General features: G+C 54.6%; 1 protein-coding gene across 1 annotated transcript; it reads left to right on the forward strand.

Annotated features, from left to right (window-relative positions):
* Positions 1–670: 670 nt before the first annotated feature.
* Positions 671–22839, forward strand: BIK (BCL2 interacting killer; the record flags this gene model as incomplete). The annotated part of the gene is made up of 7 exons (XM_082635300.1): positions 671–757; positions 6048–6102; positions 6900–6975; positions 19360–19509; positions 20746–20853; positions 21623–21722; positions 22349–22839. 7 exons carry the CDS (start codon positions 671–673, stop codon positions 22427–22429), a joined length of 657 nt encoding a protein of 218 aa, XP_082491426.1. The 3' UTR covers positions 22430–22839.
* Between the last annotated feature and the right edge of the window lie 3388 nt (positions 22840–26227).

Genomic DNA, 26227 nt, shown 5'->3' on the forward strand with positions numbered 1-26227 from the left:
AAATTTTAAGGGGCCAGAGGGGCAGAAATCCATCTGCCTATTCATGGCTGTGAGGAGGCTCCTGCCAAAGCTTTGGGGGGGAATTTTGTCCCCCCCCAAAAGGTGGCTGGGGTAACTCTCTTCTCTGGGTTTCCAAGATGTTATTCAAGCTGCCAAGAACCAGCCTTGACTTTCCAAAATCATCTTACTGCCACTGACTCTTGTCCCCAGGGGCCTCCCCAGGTGGCAACCAGGGACCCCACCCCACCTCTGACTTCCTCTCCATCTCCACTGGCCCTTGGCCGGAGACCCACCACACACCAGGCGCCAGTCCTTGGCCTTGACCTCGGTCACCCCCGCAGTCCCTGCGAGTTCTCAGAGAGGCCGAGTGCCCTCAGCTGTCACACAGCCTGGACTCCGGACCCTGAAGCCTGGGGTCCTCGTGGCTACACCGGTCACACAGCCTTGCCTGGCCCTGTGTAGAGTCAGCCTACACCTGCCTGGCAGCAAGTCTAGGCAGGGCTGGCCTGATCCAGGTCTCTGAACCCAATGCCCCGGGGAAACTGAGCCGTGCCAAGGTTCAACTCCCCCGCCCAGGACCGCCATCACCAGACTCCGAGAGGGACCAACCCCCATGGGCTTCTTGTGAATCCCCCCACCTTCCCTCACAGCTCCAGGGACAACCGTGTAAATGTGCAACCTCACCCCCTACATGGGGTCCTACAAGGAGCAGCATCACCCTCCCCTCACACGCCTTGCTAAAGGAGAAAAGGAAGCTGTGAGTAATTTAAAAATGTCGTTCAAGGGGGAGAACTGTCTGCACGTCTGAAAAATGAGGGAGGGACAGAAGGAGGAAACGGACCAAAAATAGACGAGCGTGTTGGCCCCAGAATGCTCACCCTCATGCATTTACTTGCTCGGCAGGTATTTACGGAGCACCTACTACATGAGCTGTGAACAAGCCAAGTCTGGCTTAGTCTCAGTAGGGGGCAGGGAGTCAGGCAATAGACAAGTAAACAGGTAAATACATATGCAAAGAGCAGAAGGTGCTGTGAAGGAAGATAAAGCAAGCGAGGGAAGAAGGGGAGCAGTAGCCCCACCAAGCACTGGGTGACCGGAGCAGTCATGATGTATGAGTGGGGTGTCACCATCCCTGTTCCCCAGAAAGTGAGGGAAAGTGGAGCTCTGGTGCATTAGGCCAGGGAAGGGAAGATCTCATCTCTCATCCCTCAGCATCCACACCTCTCTACCCTGCAGCTCAGCTGGCCTCTCTGAGCCTCAGTCTTCTTACCTGTAAAATGGGGATGTAATAAGTTTCCCAGAGGCTTCACAACAACTCTGTCCACAGAGGGCCTCACTAACTGGAGGACAGTGAGTATGGCTGGGTGTGGAACACAAAATAAAAGAGGTGGAGCTTTGGGGGAGCGGCAACCTGGGCACTGTTATCAGTTGGATGGAGGCTGGGGTGTCCCCGTTCTGGAGCCCTGGGCATTCTCAGAGACTCCGGGGCATCATTTCCCCTCTAATACCTCCTCACATGGCTGCCAGATTCCAATTCCCAAAGGTCTAGTTCCTCTTCTGCTCAGAGGCCTTCCATAGCTCCCAGGTACCCACAGGACAGTAAGGCCGAACCCACTTTTCTGTTCCAGTTGGAATCCAGCCCCTTCTCCAGGGTGCCCTCAAATACCTCCTCCTCCAGGAAGCCTTTCCTGATATGTTTGCCTCCTCTCTAGGATCCCAGCTCTTATTAGTTTTCCCTCTCCTGAGCTCCTGTACTTCCTGCCTAAGACCCATTGTGTACTCTATCCTGGTTCTGTCTCACTTGGAGCAAAAGGCACTTGCTGCTGTCTCTGGCTCAGCTCCGGCCTGGGACGAGACCAAACATACTTTTCTTCCTCTTCTTGGAATAAAAAGTGATGTATTTCTGATACTAGCATAAGTTAATATACTTCTGTATAGAAAATCGGGAAGATACAGAAGAACACAAGGCCAAACACTAAACCGCCTATCACCCTTATGCCCGGAGATGATCACTATTCCCATTTTGCAAGGCTGTATTTCCTTCCGGACTTTTCTATATGGATTTTTTTTTTTTTAATGTGGGATTGTACTGGACACACTGATCTGTAAAGTGTATTTCATTTAGTAAATGACGCATCTCCAAGATACAGTTTCTTTTGTGAATATGTCAAACTCTTCACCAGTTCTCTGGTTTTTTTTTGTTTTTTTTTTTTTTAATTTGGCTGCACTGTGCGGCTTGCAGGATCTTAGTTCCCTGACCAGGGACTGAACCCGCACCCTCGGAAGTGAAAGCACGGAGTCCTAACCATTGGACTGACAGGGAATTCCCTCAAACTCTTCAGCAGTTTTTAATCCCTGTCTGCAATAACAGCCTCTGGGTTTACCCATCACCTACTGTGTACCAGGCATCACGCTGAGGACTTCCTGTGTGTTCATCCTCACAGCAGCCCTGGGAGGTGGGAAATTTCACAGGGGATGGGACTGAGGCTCAGAGAAGCCCAAGCACTTACCTGAGGCCACGCAAGTTTTAGGTGGCAGAGTCAGGATTCTAACTCAGGGCTGTGTGGCCCCAAAGTCCCAGCCCTCACCCACCAGGCTTCAGGTTCCCTCCCCAGAAAACGCTTTTACCCCAATTGCCATTTTGTTTCACTTTAGGGGGTTCACAGACTTCCTGAAGCCTAGCTACAGACCCCCAAATCAGACAGGTCAGAGAGACCTGGGTTCAAGCCCCAGCCCTGCAATCTCTTGGCTGTGTGGTCATGGTCCTCTTAGGACCCATCTCTGAGGCTCAGTTTCTTCATCTGTGAAATGAGGAGATCTACCCTTCAGGAGGCCACGTAGGGTACATGAACTCACCCAGGCAACACGCCCAGCCCACCAGGCTCTCAACAGCCTCTTGTCCTGGGAAGGTATCCCCACAAGGTGTTCACCAGGTGGGCATGGGTGGAATGTCACCGTGAGGTTGCTCTAGCTCCTGGAAAGAAGCTCAGGCCCAGCTCAGGAGAGAACCTCGAAGCCCTTTGCTGGGTCCCTCCTGATATTACAAAGTCCCTGTCAAAGCTGGAGGATTTTCCAGGTAAGGTGTCCCAAGGCTGGGACAATAGTCTGGGATGGCACGTGGAAAGACAGCCATTTAAAACCCGCTCTGGCGTCTGGCTCCACAGGTGGGCCCTGGATGCCAAGGCCAGCACTTGGCAAACATGCTTGGCCAGCCCTCTCCCTGAGGCTCCCACCTGCCCTCTCCTCCCCTCCTGGGCCTTGGCATAGGAATGTTCTCATCTCTCTGCAAGGCGTCCTCACTTCTCTCAAGCCTCTGCAGGAAGGTTGCATCCTCACGGAGGCTTCCCTTGACACCCTGGTTAAAAGACCCATCCCGCCCCACTCTTCACACACTGCCTGGCTTTACTCTCCCTCCTTGAGTGTGTGCTGTGTGCCCAGCTGCCCAGAGCTCTATTCTCCTGTCACTGGTTTCTCCTCCACTGTTTCCCCCACTTGGATGTGGGCCCTGTATTAATGCCATGAATGTGTCATCTCTAGATCCCCATCACCTACCCCCTTGCCTGGCATATGGTAGGTGTCAATCAATATTTGTTAATTGAATGATCAAAGAAAGTCACAGTAAGGACAAAACTCAACCCTAAGTTGGAGCAGAGGGTCTGCTGGGTCATGGATCCCTAAACTGCAGAGAGACATGGTCATGGCCTCAGCAGGAGGGGCTTGCCTGGGGCTGGGAGGATCCAGAGGCTCCAGAGCAGGCAGGTCTTCAGGAAGGAGGCTCCCAGGGAAGGAAGGGACTGCCCACGGGATCATGGTGCTTTCTGACAGCAGTATCCACAGCCTGATGGCCCTGGGACAGGCCAGCAAATCCCGTTGGGGAAGGGGAAGGTGAGGCCCAGGAGGTTTGGAGGCCAGCCATGGAGGGTGGAAAGGACATTGCAGCAGGAGTAGGGAGACCCAGGCTTCAATCTGCTTCTGCTGCTTAAGGGCTGGGTGGTCTCTAGCAAGTGGCTGGCCTCCTTTTTCAGAGCCTCGGTTTCCTGATCTGTAAAATGGGTCCACAAGGTCTCTCTTGCCTGTACATGGACCCTTTGTGGGTGCACTGGTGTCTGTAACATGGGACAGTGTTAAGAATTATAGGTGAGGGGCTTCCCTGGTGGCGCAGTGGTTGAGAATCTGCCTGCCAATGAAGGGGACACGGGTTCGAGCCCCGGTCTGGGAAGATCCCACATGCCGTGGAGCAACTAGGCCCGTGAGCCACAACTACTGAGCCTGCGCGTCTGGAGCCTGTGCTCCGCAACACGAGAGGCCGCGATAGTGAGAGGCCCGTGCACCGCGATGAAGAGTGGTCCCCGCTTGCCACAACTAGGGGAAGCCCTTGCACAGAAACGAAGACCCAACACAGCAAAAATAAATAAATTAATTAATAAACTCCTACCCCCAACATCTAAAACAAAAACAAAAACAAAAACAAAAAAAAGGGGCTTCCCTGGTGGCGCAGTGGTTGAGAGTTCGCCTGCCGATGCAGGGGACACGGGTTCGTGCCCCGGTCCGGGAGGATCCCACATGCCACGGAGCGGCTGGGCCTGTGAGCCATGGCCGCTGAGCCTGCGCGTCCGGAGCCTGTGCTCCGCAACGGGAGAGGCAGCAATGGTGAGAGGCCCGCGTACCATAAAAAAAAAAAAAAAAAAAAAGAATTATAGGTGATGATAGAAAGTGCTTAGCCCTGGGGTTGAGGGATGTGAGGAGATCACGGCAGCTACTATGGTTATTGTTATTGCTATTATCATTTGCCATCTAATCCTTTTTGGACTGATAGGAAGGCAAGGCCTTCTACAGGCCCAATTCCCACTCAAAAGGTTTTTGCTTCCTCCTGTCCATTTGATCTGCATATTATTTGGGGACCTTGCAAGGCAAATATTTTCACCCACCCCCTCCTTGGGCACTTCTATCCCCCATCTGTCCCTAAACTGTCCTCCTTCCTCCAGCTGTTCTGCTAATGTTTACTGAATACCTACTCTGTACCTGGCACCATGGCTTCAGCCTTGGGACCCCTCTGGAAGCATTCTTACACACATAGATGAGACAATGCCATTGCTTCCCCTCTGAGTCTCTGTTCTGTCATCTGAAGAGTGCTTTTGGAGAGAGGGCCCTATCTTGGAGGGCTCCTCCCTCTGCCTGTAAAGCACCCTGTGGCTATTAGCAGCCCAGGGCAATCCAGGCTTTGTAGGGCTTGGAGTCAGTGTGATTTGGGAGGCCCTCAAAGAAAGGATTACAAAATCAGAAGAGGCCAGAAGAGAGGGTGGGAGGGGCCTTGAAGCTTAAACTCTGCTGGGAGTTTACTAAACATTTGATGATTATCTCCTCTGATCCTCCCTATAACCCTATAGGGTGGGGGGGGAGGGGGCATGCCGTCATCCCATTTCACAGATGAGAACAATGAAGGAAAAATCTGTATCAGTGTCATCACTCCAGAGGTGGGAAGAAGGGGTGAGGGGATCTCCAACAGGTAGCAAATGGCAGAACTAAGGGGAGGGGGGCTTCCCTGGTGGTGCAGTGGTTGAGAGTCCGCCTGCCGATGCAGGGGGACACGGGTTCATGCCCTGGTCCGGGAAGATCCCACATGCCGCGGAGCGGCCGGGCCCGTGAGCCATGGCCGCTGAGCCTGCGCATCCGGAGCCTGTGCTCCGCAACAGGAGAGGCCACAGCAGTGAGAGGCCCGCATACGGCAAAAAAAGAAAATAAAAAAATAAAAACTAAGGGGAGGGGAGCTCCCCAGACCCTGCTGTTTCTCTGTTCCAAGAGGCAGCAGGACTGAGGTAAACAAGCTTTGTTTTGTTCCTGGGACAACAGCTACTTTGTAACCCCAGTGCCCTGCTCTGCATTCCTCTACCTCAACACACCCCAGCAAAAACAGGTTGAGGACTTGAGACCCGCGGGCCTCCTTAGCCCACCCCAGGGCTGGGTACCACCCTGCCTGGACCTTTTCTGATTTCTCCTCCCTCCCCCGAGGCTTTGGGGGCCCTTCTCTGCCACTCATCTCCCCCTAGGCCCAGGAGCACCAGAGCAGGGCGGGCTGCCCCCACTATGGCGATGGGAATGGAGGTGTGATGGATGGTGCAGTTGGAAGGATGCGGGGTGGGAAGGAGTGGGGCAGGAAGACCCCAGGCTTTGGTAGGACGCTGCTGATGCTGCTTCTACAGAAGTTTGAGTCTTAGTTTTCACATTTGTGAAATAGGCTTAAAAACACCTAAAGCCTGATGGTTGCCAGGACCTGGGGGAGGGAGGAATGGGGAGTTATTGTTTAGTGGTATACAGTTTGTTTTGAAAGATGGAAAGTTATGGAGATGGATGGTGGTGATGGTTGCACAACATTATGAATGTATTTAATACCAGTGAACAGTACACTTAAAAATAGTAAAGATGGCAAATTTTGTTATGTGCATTTTACCACAGTTTAAAAAATTGAAAAAAAAACAACCCAAACAAAACCTAACTCCTGAAGCTGCCAGCAGTAAGAGCGCCACTATTTGAGCGCTGAATTCATGCTGTTATTTAGCAGGTCGTTAAGTCCTCTTTGAGCCTCGAGGGCAAGGAAAAAGCATCAATCCCCTAGGAGTTATTTGAGGATACAAAGATCCTGGAATACCCACCCAAATGCGGCCAGGGGATTCATCCACAAATATTCCCCGGAGCAAACCAGCGCACGCGACAAAACAAACTTGCAGACCGCAGGAGGCAGAAAGACGGTAAACAAGTAAACAGATCACACTTGTAGCAGCTCTGTTGCCGTTCGGACCCGACTGGGTCCTGGAGTCCGTGCTATCGGCCGGGGAGGCGGCCCTGAGGGCGGGCCGGGGCGGGGCCCGGCGTTTTATATGGTCGCGCGCGCGGGCCCCTAGCCGTAGACAATACGCCTCCCGGCTCGAGCGCTGCGGCCGCCGCCACCATCACCGCCACTGCCACCGCCGACGCGAGGTGAGTCCGAGCCCTGCCCCCCCCCCCCCGCTGTGACCCTAACTCCGCTGGCGTCCGCCCCTCTGCCCAGCCCGAGCCCGGCAGGTAAGCGCCCGGGGGCTGCCCTGGGCGCCGGCTGGAAGGTGGGGGACCCGTACCCAGGTTTCCCTGTTCCGGGTGTGTTACTCGCGGGCGACGTCTGGGGACCCCGGCTCCGAAACACCTCCTCGCTGGTGGGGGCTTCAGTTCCCGGTTGGCGATCGTGGCAGCCGGGGCCTCTGCGGGCCTCAGTCTCCGCATCTGTGCAATGGGGCGGTCCCTCTGCGCCGCGACCCGGGAACCCGGCGCCGCATCGCCCCGCTCCTCCCTCCTGCGCGGCCTCCGGGGCCGGGCTCCCACGTCCTCGGGGGACCGGGCCAGAGAGCGGGGCTGCCAGTCCAGGGCCGAGACGGTACAGCCGCGCGGCCACCAAAAAACGGAAGATGGCGTCGAGTACCGGTCCCCGCCGACCCCTGGGCGCCCCGGAGCCGCGCACCTTCGAGGGGCCCGAGACCGCCCGGACTCGGGACGCGGGGAAGTCCGGAACAGGAACTGCGCGCCGAGCGGGCGCGGCGCCCTCCTCCTACCCACGCCCAGTGCAGGTGCGCCCCGCGGGGAAGGCGCCCGGCTCGCTTGTGTAAACCGGGGACCGCCGGGCGCCGCGGCGCTGGAGGGGCCGCCAGGCACGTTCTATCCGGTGACCACGAGGGGTCCGGCCGCCAGCCCCGCGCGGCCCCAACCAGCCCTGGGGGTGGGGGTGGGGTGCCCCGGGCTCGTTACCTCCTGAGTGTGAGTCGTTTTGTAAACCGTTCATTGTTACTGTAATTTTCGCCAGAAGGAGCCACGCTGGGGGCCGGGTGTTGTTGCTGTTGCTCTTGCTGCCGCTGCTGTTGTAACATTTTTCAAGCACCCATGTGGCTTGGTTTTCTGCGCAGGCTTCGCTCCAGCTGCCCAGGAAGGGAGGAAGGGAGGGTTATCGGCTTTATCCTTACCACGCTAGGGAGGGCTCTGTGCTGGCCAGCCTCCAAGGATGGGAGGCCTCATTTTACAGATGGAGAAACTGAGACATAGTTCAGAAGGCATTATGAGCCGTTTCCTAGAAGCCAGGCCAGACTCTCCACGCAGCCACTTTCCAGCTGTGTTGTCTTAGACGGGCTACTTCACCGCTGAGCCTCAGTTTGTTCATTCTGTAAAATGGGTCCATGAGGTTTCCCAACAGGGACGGAGGAACACCACCCCCAAGTGTTGGTGGCTGTTACTGATTTCTCTGGAGTTAACACTTTAATCTTATTTCTACTTATTTTGGACATGCCCTTGGAATGGGTCCTTAGGAACAGCACTTTTTGGGTGATTTGCACCTGATCCCTAAATGGCCTGGAACCTGGCTGCTGGTGCTGCTCTTCTGTGCACCGCCCCCCCCCCCAATCTCCCCTCCCTTCTCATTCCAGGATCTGGGGATTTCCCACCATCTTAACCTCAAGGTCACTGTGGCTTCTCCAGCCTTACCAACATTAGACTGTACAAGTTTATTTTTGCTTGGGTTTGGTTTAAAATGCCTGAGGGGTCTGGAGAGGGTGGCTTCCAGAGTGTGGGCTTTCAGGGAGTGCCTCAAAATGTCCTTTAGGGTGGGGAACTTTTTTTTTTTTCTTTTTGGCTGTGTTGGGTCTTCGTTGCGTTGCTGCGTGCCGGCTTTCTCTAGTTGCGGCGAGTGGGGGCTACCCTTTGTTGCGGTGCGCAGGCTTCTCATTGCAGTGGCTTCTCTTGTTGCGGAGCGTGGGCTCTAGGTGCGCGGGCTTCAGTAGTTGTGGCATGCAGGCTCAGTAGCTGTGACACACGGGCTTAGTTGCTCCTCAGCATGTGGAATTTTCCCAGACCAGGGATGGAACCCGTGTTCCCTGCATTGGCAGGCGGATTCTTAACCACTGCAAGAGTGGGGAACGTTTTTAATCTACCTTCTAAAATGGCTGCCAGGTGGTCTTTCTTCTTCTTTTTTTGGTGGAACTATGTCAGCAGGAATATTTCTCCAAGCATCAGGGATTCTGTGTGGCCTTGCATGGGAGGGTGTGAGGCCTAAAACAAATGGAGTGATGTACTTAGCAGCACGGTCTTTGTGCATGTCAGACTCATCATCTCAACTCAGTTGCTTCCTTCTCTGAGAAGTCTTCCCTGACTACCTGATCTAAAGCCACAGCCCTCCCACTCTTCCCAGCGGTTCCTCTGGCCTAGTGCCTTTTTTTGGATAGGTAAGAAGTGGATTTATTTAGAGAGATACACATTCCATAGACAGAATGCGGTCCGTCTCAGAAAGTGAGGAACAGTCTTGGGAGAAACACTCCAGAGTGTGGGCTGGCCTAAGACTTGACTTTACTGTCTTCAGGACACTCAAGACAGTGTGGAAATTATGTGTGCTCACTTCGTGTGATTTACACTAGCCTGTAGTTCCATTAGAAGAGGAATTTAGAAAGGTCACACTCATTAGAGCATCTCCAGTGCACGTCACAGCCTGGGCACTCTGGGAAGAAGCCGGTTAGAGGATTGTATGTATGTTTATTGTAAATTCTATTAAGTCGTTAGTAGGTATAAAAACTGAGCTGCAAAGAAAGCAGAGAGCAGTGTTAGTCCATTTTTTCATGTCCAATCCTCTAGTAAATGGAAGGGGGTACACCGCGAAGGGCTCCATCCATCGGTGGGTCTTGACCCTGACCTCGGAGGTGTTTTCCCCTCTCCCTGGAAAGCATCCTGTTTTTAGTGAACCCATTAAGTTTGTAGACAATTAATGGCTTCTCGCTTCCCCTGCCGTGGGCATAGTGGATCCCACGAGAGTCCGGCTGTTTTTTTCTTGGCTCAGAACAATTCCAAGGGGTTTCAAGGAAGTTCCCGGCACGCTCGGGATTTTGTTGTCGGCGGCCACCAGGAAGCCTGCAGCGGGTCTGGAGTGGACGTGTGCAGCCGTGGCTTTGTCCTGCCGCGGGTTGGTTGGGGCCGGGCCCTGGATGTAAGCAAATAAGTCCCCGGTCCGAGTCCCTCGTTGGCCCTGAGGCAGGCAGGAGAGGCCAGGCCTGGTGGTCAGGGCACTGGGGCGGGCTCGGGGAGGGCAGCTGATTATCCTAGTGTCAATATTAGGATGTGACAACACAAAACACCCGCTGGGCCTTGTCAGGCACTGCTTGGTAAACCTGTTTTTCTGGAGGTGGGAGAAGACACGGGGTCACCCAGAGTCTGAAAGGAGATGCAAACTCTGGGCCAGAGCTGGCAGCCCCACGTGGCTACCTGGGGAGGGTCACTTGTGTTTGGCTTGGAGCTCAGAGGAGGCTCTGAGACCTGGCAGGGAGATGGGCCGGATTTCCCACGTGCCGACAATGACGCATCCGGGAAATCCCAGCTCTGACACAGGGTGGGCATGCGCCTCTCCTGAGCTCCAGGCTCACCAGACGAGAGCTTCCCATTAGTGAGCGCTGACTGTATACCATGCATGCAGCCTCTGCCTCCTCTCAAAAGGTGAGGCTGTCCAGTCCAGGGTGCCCCAGCCAGGAGCTGACTGTCCTGTGAGCCCAGTTCCCTCTTTCTATTGGACATTGTACTGTCTGGTTCCCACATTGTACTGTCTGGTTCCCACTGGGCTGTCCCTACTCACTGGGTTCCTGCTCTGAGCCGGGGCAGATAGACAAGTAAACATTTAATGAGACCGTAATGGGCTAAGTGCCTAATCCAGGTCTGTTTACGCAGGATGCTTGGTATGGAACAGATAATTCTGTCCTGGAAGGAGGTGGGTTCTGGGCTGGGCCTGGAGGAAGAAGCAGGTCCCTGATGCCAACCTGGGGAAGGCAGAGGGAGGGTGTAAAGGTGGGGTTGAGGGTGTGAAAAGGTGGGAGTGGGGAGCTGAGATCTGTCCCAGGGAGGAAATGGGAGCCCCCAAGGCTGCTGACTGGAGCGGTCCGTGACAGGATCTGGTGAGTGGTTGAGACGCCACAGCGCTGGAGGGAGACCCAGAACTGAAGAAAGCAGGGCGTAGTCCTTCACTTAAATTCTTCTTAGGAACTTTAATTGAAGTATAGTTGATTTACAATATTGTGTTAGTTTCACGTGTACAGCAAAGCGATTCAGAAAATATATATATTTTTAAAAATTCTTTTCCATTATAGATTATCACAAGACACTGAATGTAGTTTCCTGTGCTATACAGTAAATCCTTGTTTATTTTATATATGATGGTGTGGGGACTTCCCTGGTGGTCCAGTGGTGAAGACTCTGCGGGGTAGCATGTTCAATCCCTGGTCGGGGAACTAAGATATCCCGCATGCTGCCTGGCGCGGCCAAAAAAAAAATAGTAGATAGTATATGATAGTATATGATATAAAATAGTATATGATAGTGTGGATCTGATACTCCTAATTTATTCCCCCCTTCCCCTTTTGTAACCATAAGTTTTCTGTGTCTGAGTCTGTTTTGTAAATAAATTCATCTGTACTGTTTTAGATTCCACATATAAGTGATATCATGTAATATTTGTCTTTCTCTCTGTTTGAGTATGATAATCTCTAGGTCCATACATATTGCATATTGCTGCAAATGGCAATATTTCATTCTTTTTTATGGCTGAGTAATATTTCATTGTGTATATACACACATGCACACACACCACGTCTTAAAACCAATCATGTGTTGATGGGCACTTGGGTTGTTTCCATGTCTTGGCTATTGTGAATAACACTGCTATGAACATTGGGGGTGCATGTATCTTTTTGAATTTGAGTTTTCACCTTTTGTAGATATATGCCTAGGATTGGGATTGCTGGATTCCATGGAAGCTCTATTTTTAGTTTTTAAAGGAAACTCCATACTGTTTTCCATAGTGACTGCATCAGTTTACATTCCCGAAAACAGTGTAGGAGGGTTCCCTTTTCTCCACACCCTCTTTGGCATTTATTGTTTGAAATACATGCTTCTTAAACTGCAGACCCAAGCGGTATCTTGGCACCTTTCCTTTCTAATGGTGATGGAGAAGCACAGGGGTGTCAACAGGACTTGGTCGACTGGGATCCCCTCCGACCTGGCCTTCCAGGGTCTCCTCACCATGTTTCCCCTGCCTTTTTTCTGTTCAATTCATTGAAGTGTGTATTCTTACAAAGTACCACAAGCTGGACAGTTCATAAGCCACAGACATTTATTTCTCACAGTTCTGGATTCTGGAAGTCCAAGGTCAGGGTGCCCCAGACTTCCTGTATCCTCAGTGGAGGATGGGGAAGGGAGCTCTCCTGGGCCTCATTTAGAAGAGACATAACCCACTAGCAGAGCCGTCATGATCTACTTACCTCCCAGCCCCACCTCCTTTTCCCATTACTGGGCATTAGGTTTTCAACTGAGGAATTTGGGGCGGGACAGAAATTTTCAGACCTCAGCAAACTGGTTGAAAACCATTTCAAAATTACTTGTCAAGAGAATTATTAATCTTTTACACTTTCTCTACAGTTTTCTTTTTTTAATGGATATTTGAGCAGGAAAGGACAGAAAAGAATCTGTCCCCAGTGCTTGTTTTACAAGTGAAGAATTAGGGGTCCAGAGGGGCTAAGGAATTTGTCCAGAGTAGCACAGCCAAGCTGGAGCAGAACCCAGGTGTGCGCCCAGCCCAGGGCCTCTTCGGTACAGCGTTTCCATTCATAACTACTGTGTAAGCAGTGAGATGTAAACATTTGCATAAACAGCAGGTCCTTAGCTTGCTCTTGTCACTCACAGTAACCGTGACTTCTTTCCACACTACCCAGAGGCCCCAGCTCCTTCCATTTTTGCGGGGGCCAAACTGCCCAGGTGGGGAGGAGAAGGGGGCGCTGGTCTTGCATCATTCTTTCTGCTGACATTCCGGAGCTCATTGGGCCAGGCACTGGGGACCTGGAGCCCAGTCAGCCCTGAGCAACTCTAGCCAAACTGTGACCTTAAACTGCGGCCAAGGGTGTGTCCTGGGGTTGAGGCCAGATTTAATGTAGCTCCTCCGCAGCGTATGTGTGTGACAAGCCCTTCCCTGTTCCAACCCTCAGTCGTGATGGAGGCTGGACTCAGTAGATGCAAATAAAAAGGGTGTGGGGTTACTGAGCAATAAGTACCAGGCCCAGAGTGGGCAGCCTTTGACCGAGGCCACTCCAGCCGGAAGCCAAGCCAAGCCAATCCTGGATCTCTTGCTCAGTGGCTGGCAGTGTTTGCACCTGGTCCCGGGCCAGCACCTGTGCTGGGGTTCAAGGTGGAGGGAGGGCTCCGGTGCTGCTGCGGTGGTAGGACTTGAGGAGGGGGGTCCCTTCCAAGCTGCAGCTTTCTAACTCCTGCCCACCCCACAGGTGAATTTCCAACCTTTTGCTTGAAATACCTTTCCCTCTCCTTACTTTCCTCTCCCTCTCCCTCCTTTCTTTCCTCTCTCCTTGTCCCCCAGGTATTTCTCCTTCACTTAAGGGAAGTGAGCCCCACCCACGTCAGACCAGCTGCTTGGGGCATCTGCAGGTTCATAAGTCTGGACCTCTCCTGCCAGGTGGGGAGGGAGCGGTGGTGCAGGGGCGGGGAGTGGGGCTGGGAGGGGTTGGATGCCTGATTCCTGAAACAGACCTTTAAGACAGACATCAGCATCTCAGACTTTTGCTTTATTTGCTTTTGCTTTATTTTTTGAATCAGTGATACCAGCACATGTTCAGGAAGAGGAAAACATTTATAGTAAAAATTCAGTCTCCTTAATACTTTTGTCCTGGAGAGTCCCCTTCCCCTCTTTACTAATCTTTCTCCTTCAGGAGATGCACTCACGCAGGTGGAGCTGTTTGTCTTTTCTTCTTACCCCTGTGGCAGCACAGTTAAGCCGTGCTCCCTGCTGCGTGCATGCGCCTTCAGGATCTTGGCGCAGCAAGATCCTGCCAGGTACAGGCCGGCCTCACGGAGGACACATTTCCAGAAATCAAAGGGTTGTGTGCATTTGTGACTTGGGTAGAGACTGTCAAATTGGCCCCCAGAGAAGTAGGGGCTAGCTGTTTCCCATTCCCTTCTGGGTCTGTTGATTTCTTAACCAGCTGTGGAGCCCCTGCTAGGTGGCAGAAAATGGGCAACAGTGGTATCTTTTATTCCTCTGAACAGTCCTGGAGGCTGTGCTGCTTCTGTGCTGGAGAGCCCTCTCTGGTTCTGGTCACATAGCCGTGGCAGAGCTGGGACTGGAAGCTGGGTCTGCCTTGCTGAGGTCAGGGCTTTTCCACTTGATGCTTTGAGCACTGGGTGCTCTGTAAGCCAGGGCACTGCCCTGCTCACAGAGGGGGCGGGAAGCCCCAAAGGAAAAGACTGGGGACCAGGGCTTTCCAGCTGGATCTAGCCAGCAGCCACTGGCCTGGCACCCAGGACTGCATTTACCAGATGGCTCTGATGTGGTCCCAGAGGGGTCATCACCTGTTCCTGCTTTGCTGCAAGGCCTGTAGGGACAGGGGGAAGGCTGAGCTTAGGGCAACTGAGGGTCCCCCCTCCAAAGAGGGGGCAGCTGTTCCCATCTCAGTGTGTGTGTGGAAGAGACACAGCCAGTGGCACTGCAGGCTGGCTGGTCCAGAGCCTGCCCTCCCTTCCAAGCCCTGCAGGCGTCCTCATGGCTGTGGGGACAGCAGTTTGCATCCCGAGCTCTGGAGGAAGATGGGTTTCCACTGAGTGTGCAGGAGGGTATGTGTGGGCTGCAGCCTGGGTGGGTGTGCCTTCCTTTCATCAAAGAAGGGTTTTAAACTACTCATTTGCAAATATGCTGGAAAAAAAATAGATGCTTGAAACCAGTCCAGGCTCCTGGATCTGCAGCTGCAGTGACCTCAGTACTTGGCTTTGTTTAGTCATTCGACAAGCATTTATCTGCTCTGTGTTGTGTACCAGGAAGCAGAGATTAACAGTAAGGGCAGCTTCTTTTTACGTTTTTTTTTTTTTTTTGGCCACACCATTTGGCTTGCGGTATCTTAGTTCCCCCACCAGGGATCGAACCCGGGCCCCCTGCAGTGGAAGCTCGGGAGTCCTAACCACTGGACCGCCAGGGAAGGCCCAGCTTCTGTTTGTCCCCCGTAAAATGGCTATTGCTAGCGTCCTCATTGAGGAGTGAGTAAGCTTGTCACAGAGGTTGACTTACCCAAGGACACCGAGCAGGGATCAACAGGGATGTCAAAAGGAGACTGAGGATGGCCAGTGGCACTGCCCAGGCAAAGACTAGAGGCTTGGCACGTCTGGGCACATGCTCTGTAGTGTGGTGGGAACCAGGTCCAGGATTGGGGTGGCAGGGGTAAGGTGACCAGGGGGAGAAGAGGGCCCTGGTAACGGTGTAGCATGTCTCCCGAGGGGACTGGGGAGCTAAGAGGGGGTGGCAGGGTCAGATCTGAGGCTGCTGAGTGGAGATCAGATTGGAGACCCCAGCAGGAGCAGGGCCAGACAGGAGGGACCGGCCCTGGGCCTCCACTGGGGTGATGGGGTAGCTGGGAGGGACCAGAGCTGGCAGGCTGCTGTAGGGACCCTGCCCCCAGCCCTCTGGCCACACTGTCCTCTCACTCAGATCTAGAGGCCCAAGGACAGCCTAGGCCTGGCTGCTGATTCTCCTCCATTAATACCAGCCAGAATCTCTGCATTGGCTAGGGACAAGAGGGCTGAGGACTTGGATTCAATCTTCACTTCTCTGATTTAGATACAGGATAAGTGGGGAGCATTTTAGAGTTAATCCATATACAGGGAGGGCTTAAATCACTGCCTGACAATAGTAGATACCCAAACATGAGCCAGAATTATAAGACAGTGCTTGTTCTTGCCTGGAAGAGGAACCCTATTATCTTGGGACCATTATCCCCATTTAACAGATAAGGGAATTGAGGGTCTTGCCCAAGATCTCACTGCAAGTGAGTGGGTGGGTTAGGACGTTAACCCAAGATTCCCTCACCTGTCTTGGAGCATTGTGCAGGGCTCAGATGATGAGCAAGGGGAGAAGAGAGTCTGGTGTCTTTCTTCTCTTCCCAGGCCAGCTCAAGAGAGGGGTCTGGGGACCCACATGAAGGTGCAGACGCGGGTCCTGCCCCCAAACAGTTCAGTCTGGTTGGGGAGGCACCACTCTGTTGCTCAGCCATCCATGGAGCTGGTCAGACACAGCACAGGCCTCACCCCCAGCCTGGCCAAGCTGCCAGTAGCCACTGTCCCTGGTCAGGCACCTGCCTGGTAGGGCCCCTCATGCCATTTGGTACCCAAGGTGCCCAAGGATTCTAGGCATGTCTACTGGGGACGAGGGATATTGAGACGGTGGGTCAAGGTGAGGTTCAGGCCATGTGCCCAGTGAAGTCCCCTTGTGACCCCTTGGGAAGGGCTTGTCCACGGGACCATAAGCCATCCCTGGGAAGAGAAGAGCCCCGTGCCCAGGGGGCTGGGGAGGGGGTGGAGGCGTGAGGGATCAGGGAGACTGATGCAAATGACGGCTGGGGCAGCTTTCCCTGGAAAATAGCCATTTGCATAGACACCCTGGGGCCTGGGGCCTGGGAGCAGCAAGAGCTGCTGGTCACAATTCCTGAAATGCCAGCCTAACACAAGGTCAAGTTCACAGGGCTTACAACCTATGCAATGTTAAAACCTGTCTCCATTCATCTGGGTCTTTTAAGCCCTTTAATGGAATTTAAAATTTTTGTCCATAAAGATTTTAAGCATCCTTTCTTAAATTCATTCCTGATCAAAAACCTTATATTTCTGTAGATGTATTTATTGTCTATAATATTTTCTAGTTGCCTTGTAGGAATGCTGTTTTTTGTATGTTGATCTAGCTTGTTAAGACTCATTTACAATTTTCTTAAGGTAAACCTAACTTAATTGAGTCCACCCCGCCCCAAAGTGGTGTCCATGCATCGCCCCAACCCCGCGGGGGTCCGGGGCCTGGGAGTAGGATTTGTGACCTTGGTTCAGCCTCCCCTAATCAAAAGGGGAAGGGATGAAAGTCAACCCTGGCTACAGAAGTGGCTTCAAACCATACTAGTTTTGTCGTCTACTTTTTCCTCAAGCATGGCAGGTGGATCTAGATTCACCTCATGGCTTTGCACCGATACCCAGCAGTCTCTAGAACAGATGTGTGAAGATTTAGGCACCCAGAGTGGTACCTCTGCTGGGTGTGGGGTCTTAGAAAAGTCCCCGTGACCCTCCCTGTATGTGTGTGCTGGCCTGCTGGTTTGGGGGAGTCACTGGGTCAGGCCTGCTTTTAACACTTTGCCTGCAGGTGCCCTCAGCAGGTGGCAGCACCCTTCCCCCCACCCTGCCGGGGGCCACCCTCCCTCCACCCACCAGATCTGACCTGACAGCTCCTTTCAGCCCACAGGGGAAGGGGCTGTCCTGACAGGTGCGGGTGGCATATGTCAGGCCAGGGCTCTTTTGTGGCCTTTGTGGCTGTGTTTACACGTCTGATCTCTCCAGCCCCAGCTCCTGCGGACCTGCCTTTCACACTGAGCTTTCATCTGGAACAGATGTAAAACTGTTTCCCTCTTAGGAAACTGAAACAGCCATCTCTCTTTGATACAAATTCTGGGCATTTATTCTCTCTGGAACAATGCTGTCCTTATGTGGTTTTCTTTCTCAAAGGCCAGAGTGCCCCAGACCCCCAAATACCTGTCTGCGCCCTTGATGACATCATGTCCATCTCTGCATGCAGTTTGGATGCATTGTTGAGAATAACTTGTCTAGACTTGCCCCGAGACACCTGGAGGACCCAGGAACCTTACCTGTGTGCCCACGAGCCCCTGCCCTGTCTTTCTTTGCATTTCCAGCCATCACCCTTTAGTGCTGAAAGCACGTGGTAAGCGCACACATGCTTGTTTAGCTCCATGTCTCTGTGCCCATGCACATCCTGCCTGCAGTCCACTTCAGGGATGAACGCTGGTTCACTCTGGCCTGGGGAGCAGGAGGCTTGGGTGTAAGCCAACTAGTTATTAATACAATTAATTTTTTTTTTTTTGGCCGTGCCCTGCGGCATGTGGGATCTTAGTTCCCGGACCAGGGATCGAACCCGTGCCCCCTGCAGTGGAAGCGGGGAGTCCTAACCACTGGACTGCCAGGGAATTCCCTACAATTTATTATTATTATAAGAATAATGGACTGAAGTACAGGGGTCGTAACAGTGCCTGTTCCCCACCATGTTCCAGGCTCTGCTCCAAGTACTTAAGGTTGAGATTCCTTCATTCCCCAACAGCCCAGTGGGGGGGCCTCTTGATACCTTACAGATGAGGAAACTGTGACATCACACAGCTGCTGAGTGGAAGAGCTGGGATTTGAACTCAGGCCCTTTGGTTCTTCATTCACTATATTCTGAACTGAAGGCTGTTTGATACAGTGTGGGGTAAATTCTGGTGAACATGGTCACAGGCCTCACTGGCTATCACAAGCGATGATGTGAACATGTAAACTGCCCAGGCCGTGTCTGCTCCCTTTCAGCCCCCATGTCAGACTTCTGAGACCTCATTGACTAGAACTGGGTTTAATGCCCACCACTAGCTTCGAGGCGTGCCGGGAAAGTGAGAACAGGAGTGTCAGACTGCCTTAGATGAACCCAGATCAGGGCCACCCCAAAGAAAATAGTTCTGTTAGCAAGGTGCCAGGGGAGTGGAGAGGTGAGACAGTCAAGGGAAGAAAGGAGGTTATTATAAAATACTATGTAAGGAGTGATCCCATTTTTTTTTAGGTTCTCATTAGTTATCTATTTTATACACAGTAGTGTATGTATGTCTATCCCAATCTCCCAATTCGTTCCCCCCCCCGCTCCCTGCCCCAGGAGTGATCCCATTTTTGAAAATGTGTGTGCTGTGCATGTGTTTAGAAACTGGTAATATCCCTCTGGGAGTTGGGATTGTGGATGACTTTTCCCCGTGTAGCTTGTATTTGCTTTTTCTGCTCGAGGGGTGTAGCAATTGGAAGCTGGCAGAACCCAAGGAATTGGCTCTCCTGCTGGAGCCCAGCCTTAATCCACTGTGACACCAGACACTTGGGTTTTTTAGTTTGGCTACAGGCCTCTTGGGGGCCAGTATTAGAACCTTACGTTTGTAGTCTGATTTTCTTTTTTTTTTTTTTTTTTGGCCGTGCCCCACAGCTTTCCGGATCTTAGTTCCCCGACCAAGTCCTAACCACCGGACCACCAGGGAATTCCCTGATTCTCTTTTCACAAAAAAAAAAAAAAGAGAAAAAGGCAAGGGCGCTTATGAGTCTTCTCCAAATCCCTGAGGGGTGTATGACAGAACAGAGAGGCACGGTGACTTGCCCAGAGGCACACAGCCAGCATACACAGCAGGATTCACGCCAGGGGGAGCTAGGGTAGAGGTAAGGTGACTAGTGAGTGACCCCGCAGAGCATCCAGTCTTCGTCTTTTTTCTCCAGAGAAGAAATGTATCAAGCAAGACCCCTCTCTAGGAACCTCTTTTTGTACACCTTCCTGCAAAACCATGGCCCTGGCTTCCTGGATGACCAAGGGGAGGGCCTACCCGGCGTGACCAGTATCTTGGAGTTCCACCCTGTCTCCCCCTACAGGTAGGTCCCACTTGCCTCTGGGCCCCGCCCACCCCCATTCCTGGTCAGTGACTGTGGCCGGGTGGTTAGCAGAGCCTTCTGGGCTCTCCAGACAGGGCTGCAGAGTGGAAATTCCCCGGGCGTGGTCATGCAGGCCCTGGGCGAGGCAGCTGTGCTCTGACAGCAGCTCACAGAGGGGCCCCTCAGAGCACCCAGCATATTCATAGTCCCAGGATGGCCCTAGGGCACTGGCCATCAAAATGACTCAAGCTTGTGGCCTTAAGACAGGGTGCCTCCTGGCCCTCAGGACCACAGTCACCTCAAGGCCTCTTAAGAGATGGATTCAGTTTTAGAAAATCAGAAGGAGGCCACTTCAGATGCAGACCTGATCCCAGTTGTCAGGGCAGCCAAGAAGAGATTGTCCCAGCATCAGCACCAGGGTTCTGGATGCTTCCCCCTGCTTTAGGCCTCAGGAATCTCTTAGCCGTTAGGTCCTGGACTTGGGGTTTGGGACTGGTCGGGACTTTAGGGCTGGAGGGACCTGAAAATCTGCCACCTTCCCTTCCACGCTGCATCTGTAGATGGAGCCCGGGGCAGTGTTGTCCTGACTTCAACCCAACCCACTACCTGATTGCCGGCCAGCCCTCCCTAGCAAACCCCTACCCCAGACTGGGCAGGTGGCCAAGGCTAGGCTGGGAGGGGCTCGGGGTCCTGGGTATTCCCAGCCAAGTCACCGGGATGGAATGTGGGCAGCCCGCTGAGAGCAGAGCTGAAGCTGGCCCAGGTGCCCGGTGGGCGTGTGCACGGCCCCGTTTCCATCAGGGACTCATTCAGTGAGAATGGGGCGCCTAGACAGGGGCCAGGTAGCCCCCCCTTTCTGAGAAGGGGTGGTGCCATCAGAGGTGATCTCAGGATTGGGGTCCAGGGGACGTGTGCCAGGGCCCCTCCCAGGGTTCTCTGGGGCACTCAGTTATCCTGGGAGGGAAAGGGAAGCTGACTGCTGTCCCAGGCTCGCAGTGTCTCCCTGCGCTCCCACAAGGGGGGGCGGGCACAGGCTTCTCCTGGGCAGCCCTCTCCCCGGGGTCTAGGACTTGCACTCCAGGGGAGGGGACCCCACGGGCTTCTTCTGAAGCAAAGTGGGAGCCAGAGGAGGGGTGTGTGAAGGTTCCCTGCCCCTGAACCTCGCGACGAACCTGTCGGTCTGGGGCCGTGGGTCACCAGCGCAAACACACCTAGCTCCCTGTGGCCTCCCTGCAGTGACGGCCCCCACTACTTGGCCATGCAGCTGGCCTCCATTGCCGACGAGATGGAGCTGAGGCTGCTGCTGCCCCAGTTCGTCGAGCCCATCCGGATGACCGTGTACAGGTGACGAGCCCCTGCCCGGCCCAGGACCCCCACAGACCAGGGCTGGCCCCCGGTGGCTCCACTCCTGGGCAGCCCTGAAGCCCGCATCTCCCCCTCCCCCCGCTGGGTCCCCAGTTCCTGGAGCTGGCCTGGGCCACAGACCCCAGCGCCTTTCTCTCCTCCCCTCATCGAGCCGAGACAGCCCCTTTCCAGCAGAGCCTTGACCTAAAATGACAGGAATTGCTGAGTGAGCCAAGACAGAGCTCCGTGCCCAGCCGTGTGGGCGGAGCCTCCTCCATGGGACGGGCTCTTGCGTGAGGACTCAGCTTCCGGGAATTGCCGGCTTCCTTGCAGGTTCCCGGAACCTCACAGAATTGCCCAGGTGGGGACGGAGAGACCCTACCACAAAAGACCGGGATGCAAGCTGACACGGTCCCTTGGTCTCCGGGGAGGCAGCCTTCCTCTGTGGAGCCCGGGCCTCTCTCAGAACACGGCTCCTCCTCCCCTGGACCTGCCTCTGGGCTGGTGGGCAGCGGGGCGTTGCCCTGGGTCCAGCTCCGGGACGCAAGTCCAGACCCCTAGCAGGATGACTACGGGACCACAAACAGCCCGTGGAGAGAGGCCTCTCATTGGTGGAGGCATCCAGGGAAGGGGGATAGGGTGACAGTGGGTGGGAGGGGACAGGCCCGCTTCTCCCCACAGTTGTCACCTACAGTCAAGGCCATCTCTGCCCCTGTTCCTGCGTAATGGCCCTGCCCCCCTTTGTCTTACAGCTTGTTTTTCCCTACAGCCACATAGGACTGAGGGACGTTCTTAGAAGTTTTATGGTGGCTTTCACTAACCTCAGGGAGAACAGAAGCCTCTGGAGCTTCCTGACCCTCAGGGACAGGGTAAGCCTTGATTCCATGACCTTGACTTACATTCCTGCAAGTGGTGCCAGCTGTAGAGCAGCTGCCCCACGGGGCATACCCCCTCTGGATGCCACAGTCCCCACCACTCCCTACTACCCGGTCCTGCCTGCTTCCCCCGTTTCTACTGCTGCCTGGTCCCAAAGGCCTCTGGGTTTGAGACTCTGGTTTGTGGACCAGATGCACGAATCCTTGCCTGCTTCCACACCTGTGCCGGGCTTCTCCCTCTGCCAGGAATCGCCTCCACGCGGCAGACTGCTTGCTCACAGTGGCTCCTTGTCCTGAGCAGCTTTCCTGACTGCTCCCCTTCCCTCCCCGCCAGCACCGCAGAACGTCCCCCACACCAGTTCCCGGCAGACAGGCAGCCCCTGGTGGGCTGGCCTCCGCTCCTGCCGTGTCCTCAGGGCCACTGGCCTCTCCTACCCCTCCTGTGCCCCTCAGCTTTCTGGTCACCTCGCCCCCAGAGCCCCCCAGTTCTGAGCGGAGTGCTCCCCCGCCCTGCCCCGCCCTCGCCTGCCTGGTCCCTGCTGCGGCCACACAGTGGGTGTGGAGCGAGCAGGCCTGTTGCAGGCTGGAGGTCCTCACTCGTCCCCACCTTCATCCCACAGGTGTCCCCCAGCCCGTGGCCCGAGCTGGCGCTGTCCCTGCTGCTGGTGGTGACGCTCAGCTGGGGGCGCCGCCTTCACTGACCCGCTGCTGGCCCGTGTCGGGTGGGGCTGGCCCCCCACCCACTCCGCCACCACCCTGGAGGTGGCCTTGTCGGTTTGGCTGGCTTTTAACTGTTTTCTGTTGCCCCTTTTTTATATTTAAACTCTGAGTGCTGGGACACTGAGGTTCATACTAGTTTTTCCCTTGTTTTTTGTAAGAGAAATGAATTTATTATACCTCTGGGGTCGTTACCGGTTAATGACCTGCTCTCCTGGCCCTGGCCCGCCCTGTGGTGGCCTGTCCTGAGAAGGGGCCTCCCTCTCTGGGGTTGGTCAAATAGTGCGCAGCGGGGGTAGTGCTGGCCACACCCCCGTATCCGTGATGCCCCTGGCAAAAAGAATCTGCTGGAATAGATTTCTGTGGGGTGAGGAGAGCTCAATAAAATGTTGGTTTCCAGCCAGCCTCTGGTCCTCTCCGGGGGTTTGCAGTGTGGGCTGCACTTGGCCCGTGGGGTTGGGGGAGGGCAGGGCGCGCTCCTGGCCACCTGTGCACCCGCGTGTACCACACCGCCTCCCGGCTCCTTCCTGCACCTGCAAATGCTGGCGCATCTGGCCCAACACAAGCTGGTTTATCCCTCCTTGTCGTGCCTTACTTAGTGCCTGAAGTCTGCCATTAGGGATTATTTCCTTTGGGCTGTCAGTGCCTCCTGTAACTGGGCTGCCTGCTCTCCCCACATCTGCTTAGCCAGCGCTTCCTTCTGGAGCCATGCAGTCTGGGGGGATTCTCACATCATGGTGCGGAGAGGGGGCTGGGCGGGGGACACCAGGGGCAGGATGCCAGGCCTCCCACCCTGCGGGCTCGGCCCACCCCAGACCTGGACCCACTGCTGTTTCTAGATCCTGCCAGGCCCTTTGGCCTCTCCCCACCCCCAGTCCCCTACCTCACGCCAACCGGGGGCTGGGGTGAGCCACCTTCTTCCAGCTCCCCCACCCACATTCCACTCCCCCAACCCAGCACCTTCTGCAGCCTTGTCTTCCTGCCCCCTCCTGGGCCCAGGGTTGGGGAGCCTTCCCTGCCCTCCACTCAGCCCCGGAGCTGATCCAGCAGATGCAGCTGCCTCTCCACCTTCCAGCCAGGCTGGTGAGACCCTGCCCCCACTCCAGACCCCGCAGGAGATGCACCCTGCCCACCCCCCCAGCACCTTGCAATCCTCATGACTGAAGGGACCACCTGGCCCCCAGGCCTTAGGCCACAGCTCCCCAACGTCTGGCCCTTCACAGCTTTAAGGCCTGACTTCACTCCCTTTCCTGTGTAAGGTGTCACTATGTCAGGCCCTCAGAACCTCATAGGGTGAGCCCAGAATCTCCCAAATCCCAGGCAATTGCTCAGATGCCCCATCTGTGGCAGACTGCTTCATCTAGAAAGGTCATTTTCTATCCCAGACAAGTACCCCATCCCCACCAAGCTTATAGACCTGGAAGTGACCCCAAGCCTCACCTTGTGTGGATGTACCGACTCCAAGGCCCGGGCACCCACTGTAGAATCAGAGTGGCTAAGGATGTGGCAAGGCCAAAGCCAGAGGCATCTCTTCCAGGAAGTCCTCCCTGACCACCCAGCTTGCTCCATCCTGAGCTCTCAGGACAAACTGCCCACCCAACCATGTACCCACGTGGTTGTGGCCAGGGTTGCCTGTGGCTTCTCAAGGAGTCGGGGGCTCCTCAGAGAAGAGACAGACTGGAAACACTATATGGGCCCCCCAGGTGGCAGCGGATGCTGGCTGGGCAGTGGCCTCTCCCTGCAGGAGTCTGGGGATACATTCCCCAGGATCATCCTGTCCTGGGGTTTGCAACATTCTTTCCACCCATGGGTATCAGGAGCCCCCACTGTGCTACATCAGCTCTGGTACAGGTTCTGGGGATGTGAAGACGGCATGGGTGCCTGCCTCAGATCTCACACTCATTTTAGGGAAGGAAGAAATGCACATAAATCAGCTAAGAGTATTGTCGGATGTGTTCTGAGGGCACCAAAGGACAGAGAAAATGATGGGGCCTGCGGTGGGTGAGAAAAGTCCTCTCTGAGGAGGGGCTGGGGGATCCGAACTGCAGTACAAAGGCCCCGGGCTGGGAGACAGGCCTGGGCATGGAGGCAGACTGGCCAGCTTGGGGCAGCGTCTGACCCACTGTGTCTCCCAGTTCACACTGGGGCCCTGATGAGCTAGCTTGCTACAGCTTTAGCTCCCACACAGTGCTTGACCTTCTGAGCAGATGCGGTTCCGGCCATTTGGGCCAGCACTTCACTCTCATCTGCTCCAGACAAGCCCGCCCGACTAGGGGGAAACTGAGGCCCAGAGGTAGGGGACTTGACCAAAGGGACCCAGGCTTCCATCACACCAGGATCCTCCTCCCATCCCAATCAGATTGGGATCCAGAGTCAAACCCGCTCTGGCTGCTCCACGTGGCAGTTTCCACAGTAGCGGAAAGATGCTCAGCCCTTAGGAGCTGAGAGTGGCTTCAATCTGAGTCAAAAGCAATACCAGAAAGCACTCTCCAGTCCCTAAAAGGAAGAGCCAGAGGCCTGTCCCTCTCAGGTAGAGGGCAGGGGTGACGTGTGGTCACCCACTGGCCTCATGATTCCTAGAGACTTTCCACACAGTGCCCCCCGATCTCCTGCAGCAGTTCTATGGCAGGCCCTGGGGCACTGCTGCACGCACAGTGGACACACAGACCACGGGAGGGGAGCGGTGCCCAGTTCCAGGTAGACCTGGGGAGTCAAGTGGCTGGAAGGAGAAGCAGGCCAAGGTTCTCCACGGACATGGAACCAGAGATGTGGTGGCAGGTGCGAGTCCCAACTCGGGGTGGGCTAGATCCTGCGGACCAAGGACAGCACTGGTATCTTCCCCAAGGGGGCAGGAACTGTCCAAGGTCCTGCCAAGGAACAGGATGTAGGGTCCACCGTGGCCCCCAGGCCCTCACCCTAGGACTCCTCCCAAAGCTCCCGTCACAATCCCCTGCCTCTGTCACTTGTCCAGATTCAGGGTCAGCAGGGGCAGGGGAAGGGCCTGCTCACCCAACCCTCCAGGGCTCCTGCAGTAGAGATGCAGCCCTGCCCACCTGCGTCCCTGAGTTCCCTCCTACTGGGCAGCCCTTGAGGCAAAGAGCTATGTCCAGAGGAACAGTAAGGCCTGCAGGCAGGCCCGCCCGCCCTCCAAGGCTACTCTGGCTCCCTTGTGTGGGACTGTACCTAGAGCTGCCCGCAGACCAGCCAGACACCCACAGCCTGGACCGTGCAGGTAGCTTGCTTTCTCAGAGCTCTCAGCAAAGGGGATTCCAACAGCCTCAGCATTGTTTAAAAACAATAACAAAGGTCTCTGTGAAGGTTTGAAATTTTCTAACAAAGTTTGAAGAAATATAATAGTTCTTTCTTCATTGTGCTCCAAAGAGCATGCAAACTCGGGCCACGGTGAAAATTGGGTTCTGTGGCAATATATGCAGTGGTTCTCAGTGTGGAAGGGCTGTGGGAACGTGTGGGCATGTTTGGGGTCACAATGCCCGGAAATGCTACTGGCATGTAATGGCTAGGGGCCAGGACAGCTGCCCACAAGCGCGGGACAGTCCCATACAATGAAGACCAGTTCTGCTCAAAGGCCAACAGGGCCCCAGTTGAGAAACACAGAACTAAAAATGAGAAACCCTTAGGAGTTTGGGTTTTGAGTTTGAATCACTTTGCTGTACACCAGAAACTGATACAACACTGTAAATCAACTAGACTTCAATTAAAAAAGAGAAACCCTATCCAGGGTTTGACATGTGCCTACACAGCAGCAACATTTAAAGACAAGC

The sequence above is a fragment of the Mesoplodon mirus genome, assembly GCF_964341445.2.
Source record: "Mesoplodon mirus genome assembly, chromosome: 11".
NCBI classification, from domain to species: domain Eukaryota; kingdom Metazoa; phylum Chordata; class Mammalia; order Artiodactyla; family Ziphiidae; genus Mesoplodon; species Mesoplodon mirus.